Genomic DNA, 22,056 nt, shown 5'->3' with positions numbered 1-22,056 from the left:
ATATAAAATCTATACCTTTCCTGGACTGCTTTTATACTACTTGAGAAGAACAACTATATTTTATGAATGGGTGGGACTAGCCTATATTGTGTCTGAAACTGGATGCTTATGCTTATTATACAATCATCAGTCACCTCACTTGGAAAACTGCCCTACAAGATAGGTTATCATGTTTTTACTCACTGTTTTGGATTTATAAACAAAAACAAAAAAATCCCTGAGGCTTAGCCCATGTACGTGGCTGGAACATGGCAATCCCGGGCCTCTCTAGGTTTCAGGGACATGATATTTTAGATTTTCTGACTCTGACTATATAGTCTCTGAAATATATAGAGAGAAAGCATTGTATCATCCACACTGGTCTACAACGTATTTCTATTTGCACATAATGGGTATTTATCAGTCCAGTGGTAAATCCTTATGTACTGGCGGCCCACAATATGCTAAGCAAAAAGTAAGAAACGGGGTTGAGATAAAATTTTAAAAGGCAAGGTTCCTGGAATTTACCAGTACATTTTGGTAACACTATCCTATTTCCTTGATAGTCTAGCTCCTATCCTAAACATGCAGATCTTTAAGCTTTTGCTCTCAAATTAACAAGACCTTCCTGAATACTTGCTATATGTAAGACAGTGCATTTGTGGTAGGTGCTGAGATGTAAGAGAGTTACTGATTCACTACAAGTACCCAGTGAAAAGATAAAACCTTCCCCACAAAAGTCTCCTTCTCCCACCTGAAGCAAAAACTGCTAACCAAGGGGTGAAAGAGATCGATGATGGGGCATTAGGGATTCTACCATGATGACATAACTTCAGTAGAAGACACAATGTGAAATTATATGCAGATTCAGAGAAACTAAAAAATGAAACTAAAAAGTTCCAGTTCCATAAAAGCTGGTGTATTCATCACACCCAAGCACTGTGGCTCCTGTTCACACCTAAATCTTTACCATCATAGCAACAAGGAGGGACCTGAAAACCAGGGGATGGTGGTAGATGGATGTTTCTAAATAAAATAAAAAGTAACTTCCCATGAGGCTTGGCATTTGGATACAAATTCAAGTGCTAATATGTTCAATTGCATCATGGGAACATTTGAAACTACGGCAGGAATTAAATTACTGAAAGAAATTAATGCAAGGCTGCTCTATAGTCTTTTGTATAGTTTATAGTTTGCATAAATCATTAAATTCATTCATTTTCTCTCTCTCTCTTTTTCTCTTACCTTGTCCTTCTGGAGTTTCACCAAAGGGATTCACTTCCACCTGAGTAGCATCAATTTTCAGGAAGAGATTGTACAGCTTCTTAATTTGATCTGCAGCCTAAATGTGATCAAGTGAAATGAAATTTCATAAAAGTAGAAAAAATTATTTTGCTACATTAATGAAATCTTAAAAAATAACAAGCTGTCTATTTTCAGTTAGATTTTCTGAAAGGAAACAAAGAGAAGCATAACTATTTTAATTTCTCTTGCTATTCATTAGAAGGAATTGTTCAACTTTCCTCCAGACAGTAGAAAAGACCATCATCAAGAAACAAAATATTTTCAGTATGGCCAAAAAATGTTGTGAATCTTTTTGAAAATTATCATGTCCCTATTAGCTGAGCTACACTGCAATATGAGCTACAATTACTAATACAAAAAAACTCCATTTAAGTAAAAGGTAAACATGATTTTGAGAATTTTTAATGATGAGTTTTTCCTTATTATGCTGGAATAAACTATTATATTCATCAATCCAAACCTATAATCTGTGAAACAACAATTACTGAGTATCTATGGAAATGGCTGCAAAACAAGAAGATGGAAGACCTAAACAGTACACTTACTGAATAGCACAATTCAAACTGAAAACAGTCTGTCACGAAGGCATAAGCCACAAAGAACCAGAATATTCAGCAGTTCCCTGGTGCTGTACCCTAACTTCATTTTCCTCACTCTGCTCGAAATTCACTGGCTCATTCATTCTTTTCAACCAACATTTATTAATGGTTCATGTCACAGCAGGCTGGCACTATGTGATCTGGGGCTAGGGGGAGGATCACAAATGAGGTGTGACAGCACCCAGGAAAGCTCTCACCTGCAGTAAACACAGCCTGTTCACCATTAACACAGCAAAGTGAGACTTTGTAATGTGCAATCAAGGCTGAATGTTGGGGTTTAGTCTTATTCTTAGCTCCAACTTATTTCCCAGCCATGCTTTCCCCATTTCCACATTTTTTTCATGGTTCCCATCCTGCACTATTTGCCCTCAGATTCCTTTCCAGTTTTTCCCCATTTCTACTCTATTTATCAGGGGAGCTGACACTTGTACGCTGGGTTTTCAAGGCTCCTGGGCCAGCTGGCTTTCGTTCAGCCAGTGGGAAGCAGCAGTGGGAGACAGGAGCTGGGAAGAAGGACAAAGAGAGGATATTTTTACTCCTCTCTTTCTGCATCCTCTCACTTTAATTCCCATCAGGGTCCCAACTTCTGTATCTCAAAGTCCAGTGACACTACCACCTCACTTTGCTCCTTGAGCACACAGGTGGCAAGCACTTTCTGTTGCTGTTTAGCTCTCTGCGTTGCCTCTCTGTCACTCTGAAACTTCTCAGTTCTCATAGCACCTACTTAACTGAGTACCTAGAATAAAGTCCCACTCTGGTCAATACTGGGGTTTCCCAGGTGGCACTAGTGGTAAAGAATCGGCCTGCCAATGCAGAAGACATAGAGACGAGGGTTCAACCCCTAGGTTGGGAAGATCCCCTAGAGAAGGGCATGGCTACCCACTCCAGAATGCTCACCTGGAGAATTCCTTGGACAGAGGAGCATGCTGGGGCTATAGTCCATAGCATCACAAACAGTCGGACACAACTGAAGCAACTTAGCACACATGCACGTGGTAACCACTAGGAGTGATTTCTCCGTTCTGGTATTAACTAAAGAACTCTTGGAGATGTAAGTAATTCATTTTACCCTATTTTGTTTGATGTACATGTGCAAACTTTCTTAAATCCTAATTTGAAAGCCAGTGGATATAACCAAATATATATAATGAGTTACACTGAGTATTTATAATATTAATTTTTTGTGGCTAGATAGTACATGTACATAATACATAATCCCCAAGGTACACAAGGTTCTCCCTCAGAATCTTCACCAGACTCGCCAGCAACAGAGCCCCCTATATGTCCTTCTGTAGCAGCCACTTTATTGGTTCGTTAAGGGATACAGCTATACAAATGCAAGTGTACACATTTTCCATTCATCTTTTTAAAAAAACAAACTTGGTTCTACACTTTGTTTCTTTACTGATAGACTTTACAGAGCCTTCAGCAGCAAAACAAAGAGAACGATCTTGTAAATGACCACATAAATATCTTACTGTATGGATGTATCATAGTTCATTTAACCTGTCTCCTAAATAATGGCCATTTGGTTTCCAGCAGCTTGACATTACTTCAAATGCTGCCTTATCTGTGTGCATCTATATCTATCTATCTATCTATCTATCTATCTATCTATATCTCTTTATATCCTACAGTGATTAAAAATCTATAGGATCTATTCTCTGAAGTGGGGAACAAGGGGTGGGCCTTTTACATAATAAAAGATTATCTTAAATTGTTCTTGTTCTTATCTTAAATTGAAGCTTTCACTAATGTCCCCTCCTACAAACCAGCATTATAGAGATTTTTATTTTTTTTAACTCACAGTCATCAGCTATTTGGGTATCTCATTTATGGTTTTAATTCGAAAGACTCTAATTATGAAGAGACCTGAGTATTCTATGAGAGTGAGACATCTGTATTTCCTATGCTGTGAACTCTGCATAGGAAAAATTCACATATTTTTGGTGTCTCTCATATTAATGTATAGGAGGCATTTTTACATGAAGGATTTTAGCTCTTTATGTCATAGAAATAGCAATTTTTTTGTCCTTTAACATTTGTTTTTTGCCCATGTTTTGTTACTTCTGCCACATGGAAATCTAATAATATTAATAATAATGTCATTCTTTTCTTTTATAGCTTCTGGCTTTGTGACAGACTTGGGAAAGGTTGGTCCCAACCTCTATCATTATTTTTTCAAAAACTTAAGATTTCCTTTATTTAATGTTTACTTTTTTTTGGGGGGAGGGGTACAATCCAAGTGGATTTTATTTGAATTACAGTGTAAAGCAGGTAAGTGACTCATTGTTGAAACTTCTTTACATTTTTAGAGATTTCCCAGGTTATCAAACAAATGTGCAATGTGAGCTGCATGACAAAAGCATGATGTCTATTCTGGACACCATAGCATCACTATACCTACACAGCCTCTGTACACAGTCAACACAATAAACAACAGTAGAAATAATCATTAATGTAATAATATGGAGAGACTTCATAATAGAAATAAATTCTGAGTGCATACAAGTATAAGATCTTATCCTAGCTACTTCAAAAAGTTTTTGTTTTTCAGTACACATAACATAAATTTCAGGTCTTCCCTGGTGGCTCAGTGGTAAAGAACTCGCCTGCCAGTATAGGAGACATGGGTTTGATCCCTGGGTCGGGAAGATCCCCTGGAGAAGGGAATGGTTACCCACTCCAGTATTCTTGCCTGGAGAATTCCACGGTCAGAGGAGCGGGCTATGGTCCACAGGGTCACAAAGAGTTAGACATGACTGACTAAGCGCGCACACACACACAACTTCACTTAGCACAATGTTCTCAAGACTCAACTACAATGCAGCATGTGTCAGGACCTCCCTCTTTTTCAAGGCCAAACAATCTTCCATTGTATGTATACACTATATTCCATTTATCCATTTACTTGTCTATGAACACCTCCGTAGCTTCAAAACTTCTAAAGCCTATATTAACGTCGCTTAGCATGAAGCCTGAATTTTCTCATGCTACTGCCACTGTAGTTATACATTAACACAGCACTTGGGGGGTATCCATTATTACAACTGTTTATTATTGTGCAAAGGCGACTATAAACATTTTTTGAAGTAAGACTAAATCTGTGGTGCAAGATCTGGAAGGGGTAAACGTTACAAAATCTGTGTTGTAATATCCACAAGGGAGAACCAGCCTGGCTTGCAGACAGAACGTGCCTTATTCCAGAGGCTATACACCAAATGACTATAAAGGCCATCCAGGCAAAATGGGTCAGTCTGCCCAGGTGTAATAGCAGGAAATAGCAGGGCCTATGGCAAGCTGAGGTTGGCTCTTCTACTTTCTAAACGTGTTCCAATTTAAAAAACAGATTAAACACCAGTCAAAGGAAACATTCTGCTAGTTAATGTGCTGTGAACCAGTTTGTTACTGCCACTTATTTCCTCAGGAACCATGCTGTTCAAATATTTATTTTTTTGCCACAATTAATGTTATTTCAAGGTTATATGCTAAGCAATTAAAAAATTAAGCCTAAAATCAAACATCCTTGGAGCCGTGCACATGAAACTCTGACACATTTACCAATGTCTTCAAAAATGTTTTAACAAGTTACAATAAAATTGGAAAAAACTTCTATTGCATCCCAGGAACTAACACTTGCACTATTCAAATATGGTTCTTAAAGCTAACCAGAGATATAAACCATACCTAGAAGGGTTAGTGAGCTGGTATTAACTTGGCTGATCAGATACTGATTAGCTGATTAAATACTGGAGGCACATGCTGACAACTCATGGAGCCTACGTTTCAGAAATGAATAGTATAGATGATAATTAAGACATCCTTGAGGAATTTGTGGATTTTAGTCATATTCAGTTTTCTCATGGCTTTAGTCTTTTCAGCCAATTCTTGCTGAAATATATTTTCACCAGGAACATGTATTTTGTAGGTTTTTATGCAAGGTGATGTTTATTTTTGGTTAAATCTAATATTAATACATCATATTTTAGAGACATCAGGCATGAGTCATAGGAAAGATAATAATTTTACAAGAGAATCATTTTATATATTGTTCATCCATGACTAAGGCACTTCCAAAGGACCAAACCACATCCTAGCTGAAAATTAAGTAACTTTCAAAGTCACATTGAATCGAGGGGGCTTTAAGATACTACTTGTTTATCAAAAGATCACCAATGGTTGATCATTTAAATAAATGTTTTCTCCCCTCAGGCACCCCCTGTGCTCAATGCACACTGCCCGCTCATGTATGGAGGAAGCACTATAAAACAGAGACTCCCAAATCTATAGCACCCATTTACCCTGTGCTCCTGTGCCATGCATTTCATGTTCTGCTGCTCAAATACAAATGGATGTCCCCAGATGAACAAATTCTGACACAACTGCAGCTGAGATCACCGTCTCTCCTATCACCCCCGCCTCGCCCCGCCATTTTCACTCCTTCACATCTCTTCCTGTGTTCACTGTCAGCAGGTGGACCACTGCCCTGTGAGCCCCTGGGGAACAATTCTGCTCTTAGCATCTTGGTTCAACAGGGTTCAGCAAATGAGCTTGGTTCAACCTGCTGAGGAAATGAAGATTTAAAGTCTTTCATATAATTGGCAATGATAATACAAAATACATGAATTAAAAGACTTCTTTACCTTCCTAGATACATAAAATCAAAAATATAATGACAATATAGCTACTACCAATCCCTGAGAATCTGCAGGTTCATCTTCCTTCCATAGATAACTCACTTAAAACCTGGGTATTTAAGGTACTCAGGAAACATGATTTAGTCAGGAAACATGATTTAGTCATTTAAGAGCTATATAAATAACTGTTAATTGTCTCTTACATTATGTTTGGGGTTGGGGGGAACTTGTGATGTGCATAATGCTGTTACTGCCTTCTCTAGAACTTTCATGTATATTTATCTCTTGAGCTTTCAAACCACATGGTGAGTAGATTTTATCCACTCCAAATTTATTCTCTTGCTACTTACAACTACTCATTCCTGACTCCCCAGGAATTTCTTCCAATTAGACACCTCAGATGTGTTATTTCACTTATTCATGCATATGATAGCTATTTCTTGGACATCTACTATATTTGCCAAACGCTTTGCTGGCAACACAGTAGTGAACAAGACCAACCAAGTCCCTGCCGTGATGCAGATGAAGATCCAGCAAACGAGACTGCAAATGTCCAAGAGAAATACAGATGTGCAAGGTATAGAGGATATAAACAAAGTTACAGGGCCTACTCTGGAGCTGAGTGTAGGATGGTACGGTTAGAACACAGCGACTATAGCTCTCTGTGACCACCACCAATACACAAGAAGTTACTTAATAAATGTCAAATGATCAGTTAATATAGTCAGTAGCTAATATACTTCAGGGCCTTATTTTCAGGAAGTGACACCAACCACTGCAGCCCTTACCCATGAATCCTCCAGTATCTCTCTTTCAGCAGGTCACTAACCTGGCATTCTTCACCAGTCTCGAAATGACGGCTAATTCCTCTAACTGTCCACTGAATCCTGGCTCTATCTCCTCCTGAAGCTTAGTCCCAGATGATCCTATTTCCTACTACCATGTTGAACCCTCTGCTTTCCACTGGAGCTTTTCCTCCAATCTTCAAGTAAGTGCCATCCCCTCTTAATTTAAACAAATATATTTTAAAGTCTTATTGTGCTTTACCTTTCCATAACTTGCCTTCATGTTACCCTTAAGCTTTTAAAGTTAGACTTAATCAAAAGAACAGGTAAAGACATAAAATAAAGAGTGTGCAATTGACTGTTTTACTGGAGGAATGCTGCCCAACTAAATTAAAGGAAACTACAAGAATCCCAGAGCCCTAGGACAACACACACACACAGACACACAATGAAGGGTTATTAAGGCGGTTTATGTTAGTGACAGAGGAGGAAAACAACAGCCAGTAAGTTTTTCTGATTTAATTATGAGACAAGGAAGCATGCCTGCATAGACATAAAATCAGTTTCCATGGGCAGGACCAAGGGCAGTGCAGGACTGTGATGCTCAAGACAGACTGTCTCCCTTCACAGCTCAGAGAACAATTTTCCTATCTTTGAAACCAAGGGATATAATTACTAAATTGGCATAATTCAAGCTGTTTTCAGTCAAGTATCACCTCTGTGTAATTAGTATTCCTCTCAAATGCCCATTAGCTATAAAAGAACAGCAACTAATTAGATAATGAATATTATTATTAATAATAAGAAGTGACCTTTCTGGAGTACTGAATATGTATTTTCACACATCAGGTTACTCAATCCTCATAATAACACTCTCAGTTAGGATTTCATTACCCCCATTTTACAGACTATGAAAGTGATGTTCAGATGGTCTGAATCACACATGTACTGGGTAGCAGCGCAGGATTCAAACTCAGTTTGCCTAACTCTATAGCCTGTGATTCTAACCAGTATAACGCATCTTATAAGTGATGTACTGGAGATGCGCTGCTATAGAAAAAACTAACATACATAACTAACAAAGAAACTAACATACATAACAAGCTGTATGTGTCTGCAGGCAACACACTCTTATTACACATGTACACACCTATATATATATATATATATATATAAACACATGCATCATAAACATTCTCTTTGGAACACCAGGGAAGTATTTTTTCACCATAAACAACTGCAGGAAAAAAAGAGAAAACAATAAATTGCCTTAAATCCTGATAATCACAAACATTAGACACAATTAGGCAAAGTTCCCAAACGTTTTCTGAAACATAGACAAACCAGCCTCCAATTGCTCAAGTACCTGGTTTTTCAAAGGCCCGAGGAAGCCTAGATTTTCCGCCATTCGCTGAGCTTGGCTGTCCTTTATCCCTTCAATAATGTCAATTTGCTCCTAGTAAAAATGAATCAGATCAACAAAATTCAGACAATCAAATGAAAAGATTTACAACCTCAAAAGAAAATGCTTAGTATTTATGTGTAAATGAGTAATTAAAAGTGTGGCACCTTTCCAGAGATCTCTGAGTTGGGCCACCACAGCTGCCTATGGGGTATATTTTAATTAGCACACCATCTATAAAACAGCCTTTTCAAAACTATATAATTCTTCAGTGTGGCATGCTGACAAGATGATCGGATGCCAGTTTTCACTTTTAATTACTATACAGATGGCAGTGACGAATATTTAGTCAGCTAATTTTTATGTCATGTTTTTGGAAGGCTTCCAAAGTAAGTTTTTCCTGCCTAATATTGTTGTTAAGTTCAGAGTTTGTCTTATACAGGTCAAATATTACGATTTAAATACTCTGTTGATGATGACAATTATTAATAATATCCAAGCTCTACAAAGGGCTATTCCCTCCAAGATAATGAGTGTTGTTTAGATATATTATTTCATGTATTCTCTTAACAAATGTAATGACTTGTTTCAAAAAAAAAAAAAAAAAAAGTAGGTGTTATTGGTAAGCCAGCAAGTAAAGTCTCAATTTAACTTCCAAAGTAGTTAACTTAAATATGCAACATTGGTGAAAATATTTTAAAACCAATCTTCAAAGTATTAGTAACTTATAAATGAAGAGTTTCAAGAAATAAAATTCTCGCTTTTTAGAAGGAAAAAAAAAATCACTTTCTAAAAGAAATAATAAAGGTTTTTACTAGAAATTTTTTGTGTGATTTTTTTTGACACTAAGAACTCGGAATTAAAAGCTATGGTTATAGTTCTGAAGACCTTAGGATTTTCTTCTTATAGCTGAGGTAGGTTGAGAAGCGCTTTGCATATATTATCTAATTTAATCTTCACAATTCTATAGGGAGGGAATATCCCCATTTTCATTTACTGACTCAAAAAACTGAGAAACTTATTGGCTAGTTAGGATTTGACCCCAGGTCTGTTTGACTAGAAACTAATCTTAACATCTAAAAAAAAAAAAGGACAACAACAACAAACTACACACACAAGATTTAAAGGACTGAAACAAACAATCTGGGCCTTAGAAAAATTCTACTTTGCACTGTGCTAAGTCGCTTTATTACCAGTACTGAAAGACATCGAGGAAGTTTCTAGTTCACATCTGATTTCCAAGAGACAATTTCTGGGTCATATTTATAAACGAGGTAGAATTAACCAAGAGGAAATGGAAATTTCACATTCCTCTGCCATTGGTTAATTCTTGTGGCAAGTTGGATGGAAAGAAACTACAGAGGAAGAAAAGGCTAGAAGGAGGAAAGAATGAAGGGAGAAGAAGGGCAGAGAAAAGATCTTGAAAAGCACATATTTTGATCTACCCAACCTTTTCTTACTGGATATCCAGTATGAAAAAGGACTCAATATCTTCATGCCTTAAATCCCAGAAACAGTACACCAGGCTCAGAAATCAGGCTCATATTCAGTCTTTAACAGCGTGTACAGAAACAATCAATGAACAGAACACAGTCAGGAATCTAAACATACCTTAAAAATAAGTTCTGGATTCGAAACTGCCACCTCTTCAATGTCAACGCCCCCCTGAGGGCTGCCCACCAGCACGGGGCCATTGCAGGACCGGTCCATCAGAATGGCCAAGTAGGTTTCCCTGGAAATGTCCAGGGCTTCAGCAACCATCACCTACCACATTAGCGGGAAAGTCAATTAAGTCAGCATCGAGCTGATTTCCACTTGGAAATCTATATAAACTTGCTACACAAATCAAACAGCTTCATTTTCAGGCTCTTTAAACCCAGGGAGATTTGAGAGTTCTGCTCTTGTGGTGCACAGTGCCCATTTTCACCTCCTTAATTGATCCTGTTAACTTTTCAAGTGACAGGTATTCAGTTTGCCTCAAGGAACCTTCCCACTTTAATCTTCCTTTTCTTCTTCAGAAACCCTGACACTTGAGAAAAACTCTAGGGAAGCAGATGTTATTTTAATTTGAGGCATTAGCAGTACATATATATTACTACACTGATTCTTCTCAGATTGCACTGGTGGGAAACCAAGTTTGCTTGCCAAAGAAGGATTCTTTTTATGGTGTGTCTGATGCTTCCTATGTTTGGATACTTCTGTCTCTTGGATCACTGTATTTTTATTTCAATTTATACTTTCTCTTAAATTACAAACATAATATTTGCTTGTTTGAAAATAAATGTTGACAATACTAAAAGTATATAGAGGGGACAGTGAAAGCAGTCCCCTCCTGCACATACATACCCCTTGGGCCCCAAGCAGAACCTTTGTGATGATCAGAAAAACAAACATCCCTTTCTATATGAGGATGTAGTCACATTCCAGGGCAATGACTGGGCAGGAGGCAAACTGGACAGATGGATTTCCTTTTCCACGCATGCTCCAGCCAGGTCCTTTTTGCTCTGCACAACCTTAACAAAGGCACGAAGCAGCTCTACCAGGAAAATCCACTACTAATTTTTACCTCTTCCCTATGCATCGGTAAGCATTACCAACATGGAATCATCTTGCACACGGATAAATATTACACATGCTTAAATGCCTCTTTTTCTTCCTTTTTGTTTATTATCTTAATACTATAACTTAGATTGTACAAGGTCTTCTCTCTTCATTGTGACTACATAGTACTTATATGTCAATATTTATTTGACCTTGTCCTGGCTGACAGACATTTATGTAGACTTGTGTTTCTAAAAATGCTACCTCAGTGATTATTTCTGTATGTGTAGCTTTGTCCCATTGTTTTAGTATCCTCCTGGTCAAGGAATATAAAGATAAAATGGCTAAGTTTTACAATAGATTCTTCATATTTAAAATTTTGATAAGTACTATCAAATTTCCTTGGAGAGAGATGCTGGACCAACTTACACTACCAACAAAAATAGTAAAACAATGCCTTGGATGCTTTTTAAAAGAAAATAAGAACATCTATAAAGAATCAGCACTAGAAGTAAAAATAATAAAATCACATACATTGCTTTTCCTAAAAAGGAATTCAGTAATATGTTTCACCAAAAATGTTCCTGATTAAATAATAATAGAGTTTAGCTCCCTAGAAGCCACAAAAGCACTAATTTTTAAGTCACATGAAGTGGGATAAATATATGATGACCTAGAAAGCTATAATGTAATGAATACAATTAACTCCTTCTTTTCACACCTCTATAGAATTTATGACTGGTTAAAAATAGAATACCTTAGAAGGGGCTTCATAGTGATTTTTCTATCATAAATGGTAGCTCATGAGTTTGTAAGAAATATTTCTTGGCACATGGTATTAGGATTTTCATAGAACCATTTTTATTTCAAGCTCACTTTCTAATACACAGCTAGTCTAGTGAACCAGATTTAACAACTTTCAGTAGTTACTGTAACAAACAACACAGTGTTATAAGTTTTTAGGATAAGTGTCATTCAAGTGTCCTATTCTTAATTTTCTCAAGTGTTGACAGATGTGCTCTATATTCTCTCAAATTTCTATTTGTAAAGACCAGCTGCTGTCTCAAACAGCTCTTGCTTGGTAGAAATAGCCCACCACTCTTTAAGAAAACATTCCCAAGAAAATTATGATTTTCAATAGACAATTCATGGACTTTTACATACAGAAAAATTTTCTGACATTGAGATGGCCTTTATATGACCCAGGATGTTGAAATCCTTTTAGGAATTGTGACAGAGAGAACTTAAAGGGACTCTGTGAACTCTCATGTCATGAGAAGCTCAGTTAAACACATTTCAACCATCTTTATCTGTGACGGATAGAAACTGTATCAGCACAGCCTTTTCGTGGTGTCTTCCAGTATGGAGAATCTTTTTAAGGTACTTTACTCTCAAGCAATGAATCTGTTTTTCATGTTTCTTACTGTCTGTTCATTTTGTTTTGTTTTTTATATATCATGCTAGTCAGACTATAGTATGTGGATGAGAGCCGGTGCACAAACTATTTGTAACAGAACAGCAATTAGATAAGATTAACGGTACTCAGTCACTCTCTGCGGAACAGGAACCGTTACTGACAGTGACCCATGGAGCACATGTGTAGTAGCACTGTCTCACCTCTCCTATCACTATCCCAAGGAAAACACTACAAACACAGACTTAGGAACAAAACCCCAATGTGAACAGATGTAGGTAATGTGCTTAAATAGCTTCTAAACCAAACTAAGACCTAAAGTTTCTATCATCTGGGGACTTCTGATTGATGGCCAAGATTCCATTAATTACAAATGCATGGAGAAGGAAATGGCAACCCACTCCAATATTCTTGCCTGGGAAATCCCATGGACAGAGGAGCCTGTTGGGCTCAGTTCATGGTGTCGCAAGAGCTGGACACAACTGAGCGACTAAACCTACACTGCTGGTCGGAATGTAAAATGGCATGGTCACTTAGGAAGACATTTTGATGGTTCCAGAAAAACTTAAGCACAGAATTACCGTTTAACCCAGGAATTTCACCCCCAAAGCTCTACTCAGGAAGAATGAAAATACAAATGAATGTTCACACAAAAATGTATACACAAAAGTTTATGCTTGCTCAAAAGTGGTAAACAATACAATTAACTGTTCATCACCTGATGAATGAATAAGCCACATGTGTTATAGTCATACAAATCAGTATTATTCAACCATAAAAATGTATGAAGTACTGATATATGCTACAACATGGATGAACCTTGAAAATACACTAAGTGAAGGAAGCCAGACAAAAAAGGCTTGAAACATTCCATTGATATGAAATATCCAGAATAGGCAAATCCATGAATATAGGAAAATAGTTTCATAGTTTCCAAGGGGTGGAAAGACAATGGAGAATGACTTCCAATGGGTATGGGTTTCTTTTTCAGGGTGATGAAAGTGTTCTGGTATTGGATAGTGGTCATGGTTGCATAACCCAAGAATATACTAAAAACTACTTAATTGCACATTTTAAATGGATGAATTCTATGGTATATGAATTATATCATATTAAAGAGAAAATCAATATACACACATTGGATTAGTGTTTCCCCAGGCTGGGAGTAGGCATAGGAATTGTCTGCAAATGGATGGGAGATTTTGGGGTTGGTTGATGGAAATGTTCAAAAATTAGATTGTGGTAATAGCTGTCAACTCCATAAATTTATTAAAACTACTGAAGTTGTACATTTTAAATGAGTAAATTTTATGGTATGCAAATTATACCTCAATAAACATGTTTTTTAAAAAGTTAAAAAAAAATGCAGTTTCCTTAAAGTATATATAATGTTACTGTTTCAAGTATGTGGTAATACATATTTTACATGGGAAAAGGACAGAAACAATATTTAACAATTATTTCTAGAAGGTGAGAATAGAAGAAAATTTTACTCTCTGATTTTTATATTTCTGTACTATTGGAATTTTTCTCATGTTAATCATTTTTGCATTCAGGGAAAAAAATACTTAAAACTATATCACTCTGGTCATTTCTTGGCAATGATTCTATTTACAAGAATGCACTTATCCTCAGGATTTCAGGAACCTATCTATGAACTAATTTTATGCATATATATATATATATATATATAGAGTCTGTGTGTGAATCTTCTTGTGTGTATTTTATATGCTTTTCATAGGTATCACAAACTCTAATCTCAAACTCCATGTGTCCATAAAAAACAATAAATTCCTACAACCAAAACCACTAATCATATCTCCTATAAACAAATTTTGAACAAGTTATATAGGTAGAGGCTCATAACCAGCTCAAAGGGGAAAATAAAAGTACGGTGCTGAGCTGAACAAAAATAATTCTTCAAAACCACTGTAAAATGTAAACAGTTCTTGTATCTAGCTGCAAGACACTGGGAAAGGGAAATAACCAGAGTCAGTTTTGTCTGTGCATATCCTCAACCTTCAGAAAGACTCTGTGTTCTTAGAGGGAAGGGGCTAATGACCCACCAGTATCCCCATCTCCCTCCAGCTCAGTGTCCTTTTCAGGACCAAGGCAGTGTGCTTGGTAAGCTAAGTATGCTAAGAAGACCCAGCTGGTGATTTCTGGGGGCCGTCATATCAAAAGTTTTCCAGACTATTCCTTCTGAAATGTAAAAATGGAATGCACTGCCTCAGCTGCCTGAAGAATGGAACTCTGGAAGAGATTATCATGTGATAATCCATATGTGATGCTGTGTCTGTGGAGCAGACAGTTGCCTCCCCAAAATGCTGGACCCTAATCTGCTGTTACAATGTCACGATGGGGCCTTCTAGTCATCTGTAGCTCCCAGGCCTAGAGTGAGTGACCTGTGCAGTCATCCAGGCCTGCATGCCAGAGGGTCCTATTCTTGGTCTCTATTTGATGTTCTGCTGCAGCCAACTTGAAATATGAACAAGAATCACACATTTTCATTTTGTACTGGATCCTGCAAATCAGGCAGTCAGTTCCAGTGCCTTGATACATAACAGGGAGTTCAACAAAGCTAAACAGACTAATAGGAGGGCAAGTTAGGCTCTGTTCTCAGATCTGCCAGTCACGTTTCATGGCTGCGGTGGGCCACTTTGCTTTAGATTTTATTTTCTGTGTGTGTGTGTGTACAAGTATGCACCCTGTACACACTTGGGTATCCCAACAGATTCCACTAATATGACATACTCCCAGTAATAACAGTGAGTCAAAATGGTAATAACCTCAAAATAAGTTATAGGGGAACTCAGGAAAACCACCAAAACAAGCACAGTAATTCTGATGCACTGGATGAGGGTGGGGCTGTGAGGAAGCAGAGACTGTCACTGCTTCTAGGAACTGTCATGTTAAGTCCTTTTTGACTTTAAACAAAATGTGTCTGTGTTCTAAAAGAAAAAAAATATTATTTCAATCATTACCCATTGTTACCAAATTCTGATGATAATAAACAGTATTACTAATTTAGAATCCTTTTTTCTCTCTCCTCAAAGTCATACTACACCAAAAACTACGTGAGGTTCAAAAAAATCACACATAGACCAAGTGCACTGCTTCATTAGATTCTGTCAAAACTGAAGTATGATTTCTTTTTAACACATACACAGAAGATGGCCGAAAGCATTCACATTACCTTTTTAACTTTCACACCTTCTTTCGGAGTTTGCTTTGTTGCTAGATTATATCCAATCATCTGTTTAGCCAGCTGTCCCACAACTTTAGGGCTAAGAGAGAGGAGAAAAAAAAGAGAGAGAAGGAAGAAAAGAAAGTCAATGTTTATACTGAAAACAATTTTAAGACACAGTCCATACTATACCTCCACATCCACCCTGCCTTGGCCCACCTTCCACCTTCACAGAATGCATGGTACTTTCTGTTTATAAACCAGGTGCTTAGTAGTGTAGCAGATGCTCCCTGAGTCCAAAGTACATATGAATAAATGAGCGAGAGTAGAAGGAAGAGGAGGGGAGGGAAATGAAAATAAGTTTGCTTAAGTTTGTTCTCCCCTCCCCCCAAATAAGTTACAGTCATAGTAGAGAGACCATGCTGAAATGCATAGCAGCCTTAGGTAAGATAGTGGGCAACTTGGGAAGTAATGCCCAAAGATGGGGATCAAGGGAAGAGGAAGGATCAAAGTAAACCACTGAAAGGTATGTGACAGGAGAGGAGAGGAAAGTGTTTTCATTGATTGTCTAGAACAGAAAGGGTGTCAAGTTTTCACCAATTAGTGAACAAAAATCCTTTTACAGGAGAAGGAAAACTGGGACACTGCAGAGCCCTCTACCTGTTGTCTACATCATTTATTTGGGACCTTCTGCTCCTACTCCCTTTCTCAGTGCTCCTCTCCATCATAAGCAGCATCTTCCATAACTGCTTTGCCCAAAGATAAGCAATTAAAACCTCCACGCTTACTCTTTTGTTAAATGAACGCCTCCTTTCAAACCGCTACTGAAGACACCTTTTCCTCTTCCGCCAGCTAAGATCTGGGCTTTTAAAACAATTTCTTTTGCATCTGCAAAAGAAAATCCAGAGTTAACAGCTGATTTAAATTTCTTTTTTTTTTTAGCAACCAGCAAGTGGTAATGACATAACTTCCAAAAGTGACTGGCAAAAGCTCTCTCAAAACAACTTTGAAAATGAAGGCAATAAAGAACTTCAAAAAAACATCGATACACCTAAATACAAAGTCTGTTTACTGTGGACATTCAAATATTTCCTGCCAGTTTAATGTAATTTTCAACCATCCCAAGGGAGAACAAGGCATGTGTTCCCTTATTCTTCTAAGTGTCAGAAGATGCTAAATAAATCCAGGCTGGAAGTATTAATTCTACTGCGTAACGACACTCCCATGTGACAGAGACACCAATCTGCCAGTCAGAGGAGCTAACTACCTGTCAGCCATCTGAGATGTCAGAGGGAAGACTGGTGTACTTGGAGGAAAGTTTTAAAGAAAAGTTGTAAAGGGAGTATTTAATAGCTGTTTTCTTAGACACCAACAGTTTTCTGACCAGTTGTTCTATGTATCAGTAGGGTTGGGTAAGGGAGGAAGAAATGGATTAAAGCTAAAAGGAAGCAGTATTTTATCAGTGTTGGCAGGACAGAATATCCCAGAGCAAAGTGGCTGTGGACTCTCTCTTTGTCAAAACACTCAAGGAAAGAGTGAATGGTCCGCTCCTGACATCTGAGACCAGTCATAAACTCAAACATGTTTATGGGCCTGGTGGGAAAGCTGGGTGTGTGAAGCAGCCCAGTGATAGAGAAAGGACCATCAGCCAATAGGAATACTCCCCTATCCAATCAACAAAATGAAAAAAAAAAAAAAAAAAGAGGCAGCCCACAAATTAAATGTGTTTAATAAACCAAACAGTACACACCCTCCAGCCACAATTATCATTCTCTGTATGTGATTCAGTTTTATCTAAAATTAGAGAATGAAATCAGACAATCTCCAAAATGGCTCTAATAGTTTTCTAGTTTGGCACACCAGGTTTAAAATTGCAGACCCAGGTTTTAATCAAGGCTTCAGCCTTTGCCCAGTTGTGTGACAATGGACAAGTTACCTAATGTCTTTATAATACAACACTCAGTGCTGTTTCAAGAATTAAATTAGAAAATATATGTGACTATCCTAACAGCCTAAAAACTCCTATCAGTAATGAAAAATTATCACCATGATCAATTAATTCATTTTACTATCTTTGTATATTGTGAAGAACCAAGATGATTATTTCTCTTCAAGCAGAAATGGTAAAAAGTAATGGAATCTGCCACCATTCATGCAAGGTCTGTAAATGTTGGCTATTTTAACCAGTACTACCATTGTTACTACTACTCATAGGCAAGCAGGCAAAGGTTCAAAAAGAAGGAGCCACAGGTATTTTCAAGAAGGAAATGGAAGAGCTATGGAAGGATTTGACACTATGAAGGCACTGGGTAAAACAGTCACTCTAGCTGATATAATCAGATCATAAAGGTTCATAATCTTTTTGGTTGGTCATCCTTTTTTTGCTCACACTCAAAAAATCAGGTTCACTTTCTCTCAGAAGCAAATACAGCTCCTTCTTTGCTGCCTTCTGTAACCTCTGACAATAGTTTCTGCCCTGGATATGAACCATCACAACATCAGTCAAACAATGTCTTAGAATAAACTGGTTCCCATCAAATTGAGTAGAAGCCATGTTATCGTTACTGCTTATTATCAAATCCTTACTAGGAATGAAACCAAGTAAAATGAATTTATTGTGCATTTAGGCTAGTGCATGTAGGAGTAGTAGTAAGATAAGAACTTTGGTGTAAAACAGACTTAGTTAAAATCTCTAATTCTACCTATTCCTTTATTGAGAAGAGAATGAGATTCAGAAAGGTTAAAGTAACACGTCCAACTATAAAATAGTCATAACAATTTACAGTGTTAGAATGATGTGAAATAAATGAAGAAAGTAGGTAAAGTACTCATCTCATAGTCTGGCATATTTAAAACAAAGAGTCAAAATATTATAGCTATTATAGTATCATCATTATTTTCAGCAATTCAGCAAAAGTAGAATTCAGAAGGAAATTTCCCATTTCCCTTTGAAGATATTAAGTGGAAAAAAAAATTCTGCTATTTACTTAATTTTTAACTGCATTTTCTTCAAATTCTTTAAAAATAGCCAGCATTCCATTGCCACTATCATTTTTCATAACCTCATGAATCTGAAAAAAAAGATGCTTTCCTCACCAAGCTTTCCAGCAGCAAAACTTCAAAGCCATGCAGATTACCTAAATGGGCAATGTTAACTGACATTACATGGGCTTGAGTAGTTAAGTTTTAGGCACTAACCATCAAGACAGAGAAAAAGTTGTAAGCTCAATAAAAGTGTTGTCCATTATTCACATCATTATTGATCACTTATCAAAGGACTTCATGCCACCCAGCTGTTAGACCAAGCAACCACTTTGGAGACTGTGAAGACACATACTAGGGCATGGAGAAAGAGGGAAAGAAAAAGACTGTCAAATCTAGGTATATCTTCTGCAATTTATTTTGCAGGCTAAAAATAAGTTCATTACAATCACCTCTTCTGGGCAGTTCTCAAATGTTAATAAAGCAGTATGTCACTAACCAAAGTAAAATAAGCTTGTCTTGTCTTGTGGGAAACTCACATAAAGTAATTTAATTCATGTGATTATTTACTCAAACTGTTGAAAATTAAGAGACCAGATTCTACTGAACAGTAACTGGCTTTTTCATTTAGTATTTACCAAATGGTTTCATACTTAATGTCACTGTTTCCATTTTATTTAAAAATCTAACGTCTCCAAAAACTCATACAAATTTCCATTCTTTTTTAACATTACCTCACTGTTTCCAAAGAGAATTACAAAAGAATATTCCAGGGACTTTCCTGGTGGTGCAGTAGTTAAGAATCCACTTGCCAATCCAGGGTACATGGGTTTGATTCCACATGGCACGGAGCAACTAAGCTCATGTACCACAACTACTGAAGCCCGCAAGCTACAAAGAAAGAGTAGTCCCTACTTACTGCAACTCGAGATTGCCTGCATGCAGCAACAAAGACCCAGCACAGCCACAAATAAATAAATAAATAAATAAATAAATAAATAAATAAATAAATAAATGATATCTCAATGAGGACATTCAATTTTTGCATGAATACACAAGATGATCTAACTGTATTATAGGATATAAAGCTAAAAAGAGACAGAGGGGGATAAAACTCTCCTCCAATGGATTTTGTCTAGATACGGATTGCATATATACATTAATAACCATATTACTGGTAAAACTGAAGTCTACTTAACTCCAAATTCCTGACTCTTAAATGCTACTCTTACACAAAGTAGCCTAAATACGCAATACATCTGCTTTATTCTGTTTCTTTCCCGGTGAGTTTCTGATAATGAACAGTGCTTAGGGTAAGCTTTCTACTGGGTTTGATGGAAACTGGTTTACTATCATTCATATATATATATATATGGAGAAAAAAGCACTATAAGAGACATATTTGATAACCTTAACCTATATGCAGGTCAGGAAGCGACAGTTAGAAATGGACATGGAACATCACACTGGTTCCAAATAGGAAAAGGAGTACATAAAGGATGTATATTGTCACCCTGCTTATTTAACTTCTACACAGAGTACATCATGAGAAATGCTGGGCTGGAGGAAGCACAGGTAGGAGTCGAGATTGCCGGGAGAAATATCCGTAACCTCAGATATATAGATGACACCATCCTTATGGCAGAAAGTGAAGAACTAAAGAGCCTCTTGATGAAAGTGAAAGAGGAGAGTGAAAAAGTTGGCTTAAAGCTCAACATTCAGAAAACTAAGATCCAGTCCCATCACTTCATGGCAGATGCATGGGGAAACAGTGGAAAGACTGTCAGACTTTATTTTGGGGGGCTCCAAAATCACTGCAGATGGTGACTGCAGCCATGAAATTAAAAGACGCTTACTCCTTGGAAGGAAAGTTATGACCAACCTAGACAGCATATTAAAAAGCAGAGACAATACTTTGCCAAGAAAGGTCCGTCTAGTCAAGGCTATGGTTTTTCCAGCGGTCATGTATGGATGTGAGAGTTGGACTGTAAAGAAAGCTGAGCGCCGAAGAATTGATGCTTTTGAACTGTGGTGTTGGAGAAGACTCTTTAGAGTCCCTTGGACTGCAAAGGGATCCAACCAGTCCATCCTAAAGGAAATCAGTCCTGAATATTCATTGGAAGGACTGATATTGAAGCTGAAACTCTAATACTTTGGCCACCTGATGCGAACAGCTGACTCATTTCAAAAGACCGTGACACTGGGAAAGATTGAGGGCAGGAGAAGGGGATGACAGATGATGAGATGGTTGGATGGCATCACCAATTTGCTGGGCATGTGGTCGCAAAGAGTCAGACATGACTGAGCGACTAAACTGAACTGAATATATATGTAATACTTCCAAATACATTATCACTTAAGAGAATAAAATTTATAGCCATTAAGAAAACCTAAAGGAAACTCTCTAAGCCACAGTTTTATTTCATTCTATTAGCTGCACTAAAATAATGCTTTCTCACTGTTTTCCTCTCATTCTCCCTCACAATGAGTGTTATTATAATTATAATACAGTTTTTGTTTTGGTAACTGTATAATTATAGTACAGTCCTAAAGGACTGATTTCTTTTCTAGTAGTCATATAAGAATGTGAGATTTGGACCATAAGAAGGCTGAGCGCTGAAGAATTGATGGTTCTGAACTGTGGAGCTGGAGAAGACTCTTGAGAGTCCCTTGGACTCCAAGAAGATCAAACTAGTCGATGCTAAAAGAAATCAACCCTGAATATTCATTGGAAGGACTGCAAAAGCTGAAGCTCCAATACTTTGGCCACCTGATGCAAGGAGCCAACTCATTAGAAAAGACCCTGGCACTGACAAGGATTGAGGGCAGGAGATGAAGGAGGCAACAAAGGATGAGATATTTGGATGGCATCATCAACTCCATGGACATGTGTCTGAGCAAACTTCAGGAGACAGCGAAGGACAGGGAAGCCTGGCGTGCTGCACTCCATGGGGTCACAAAGAGTGGAACACGACTGAGTGATTGAACAGCAACAACAAAGCCTAAATAGAATAAATAAAAAACATTTTAATTAAAAAAGCTTTGTAGAACTAGTTCACTTTGTTTTTCAGAGATGGAATTCTGAAAATATATTAATGCAAAATAATGTTTACAAGATATACCTCAAAACCAGAACACAAATGGGCCACAGTGAACAGCTGAAATGTTAGCCAAGAATATCAGTAAGAGTAAGCTATTTTCAGCTATCCTTATTTAAACAGTTTG

The 22,056-nt window shown here is 37.4% G+C and overlaps 1 protein-coding gene across 1 annotated transcript in view; it reads right to left on the bottom strand.

Moving 5' to 3' along the window:
- Positions 1 to 22,056, bottom strand: part of SUCLG2 (succinate-CoA ligase GDP-forming beta subunit) — a 290,329-nt gene that overhangs the window by 126,646 nt on the left and 141,627 nt on the right. Inside the window, exons 3-7 of the mRNA XM_018038217.1 lie at positions 16,638 to 16,737; positions 15,859 to 15,949; positions 10,319 to 10,471; positions 8,672 to 8,761; positions 1,225 to 1,321 (exon numbers count right to left, since the gene is read on the bottom strand). Coding sequence (XP_017893706.1) covers positions 1,225 to 1,321; positions 8,672 to 8,761; positions 10,319 to 10,471; positions 15,859 to 15,949; positions 16,638 to 16,737 — 531 coding nt within the window. The remainder of the gene's footprint in view (positions 1 to 1,224; positions 1,322 to 8,671; positions 8,762 to 10,318; positions 10,472 to 15,858; positions 15,950 to 16,637; positions 16,738 to 22,056) is intronic.

This window comes from Capra hircus, chromosome 22 (genome assembly GCF_001704415.2).
Source record: "Capra hircus breed San Clemente chromosome 22, ASM170441v1, whole genome shotgun sequence".
Taxonomy (NCBI): Eukaryota; Metazoa; Chordata; class Mammalia; order Artiodactyla; family Bovidae; genus Capra; species Capra hircus.
Note: the sequence above shows the minus strand (reverse complement) of the source record. Positions and strands in the feature narration are given on the sequence as shown.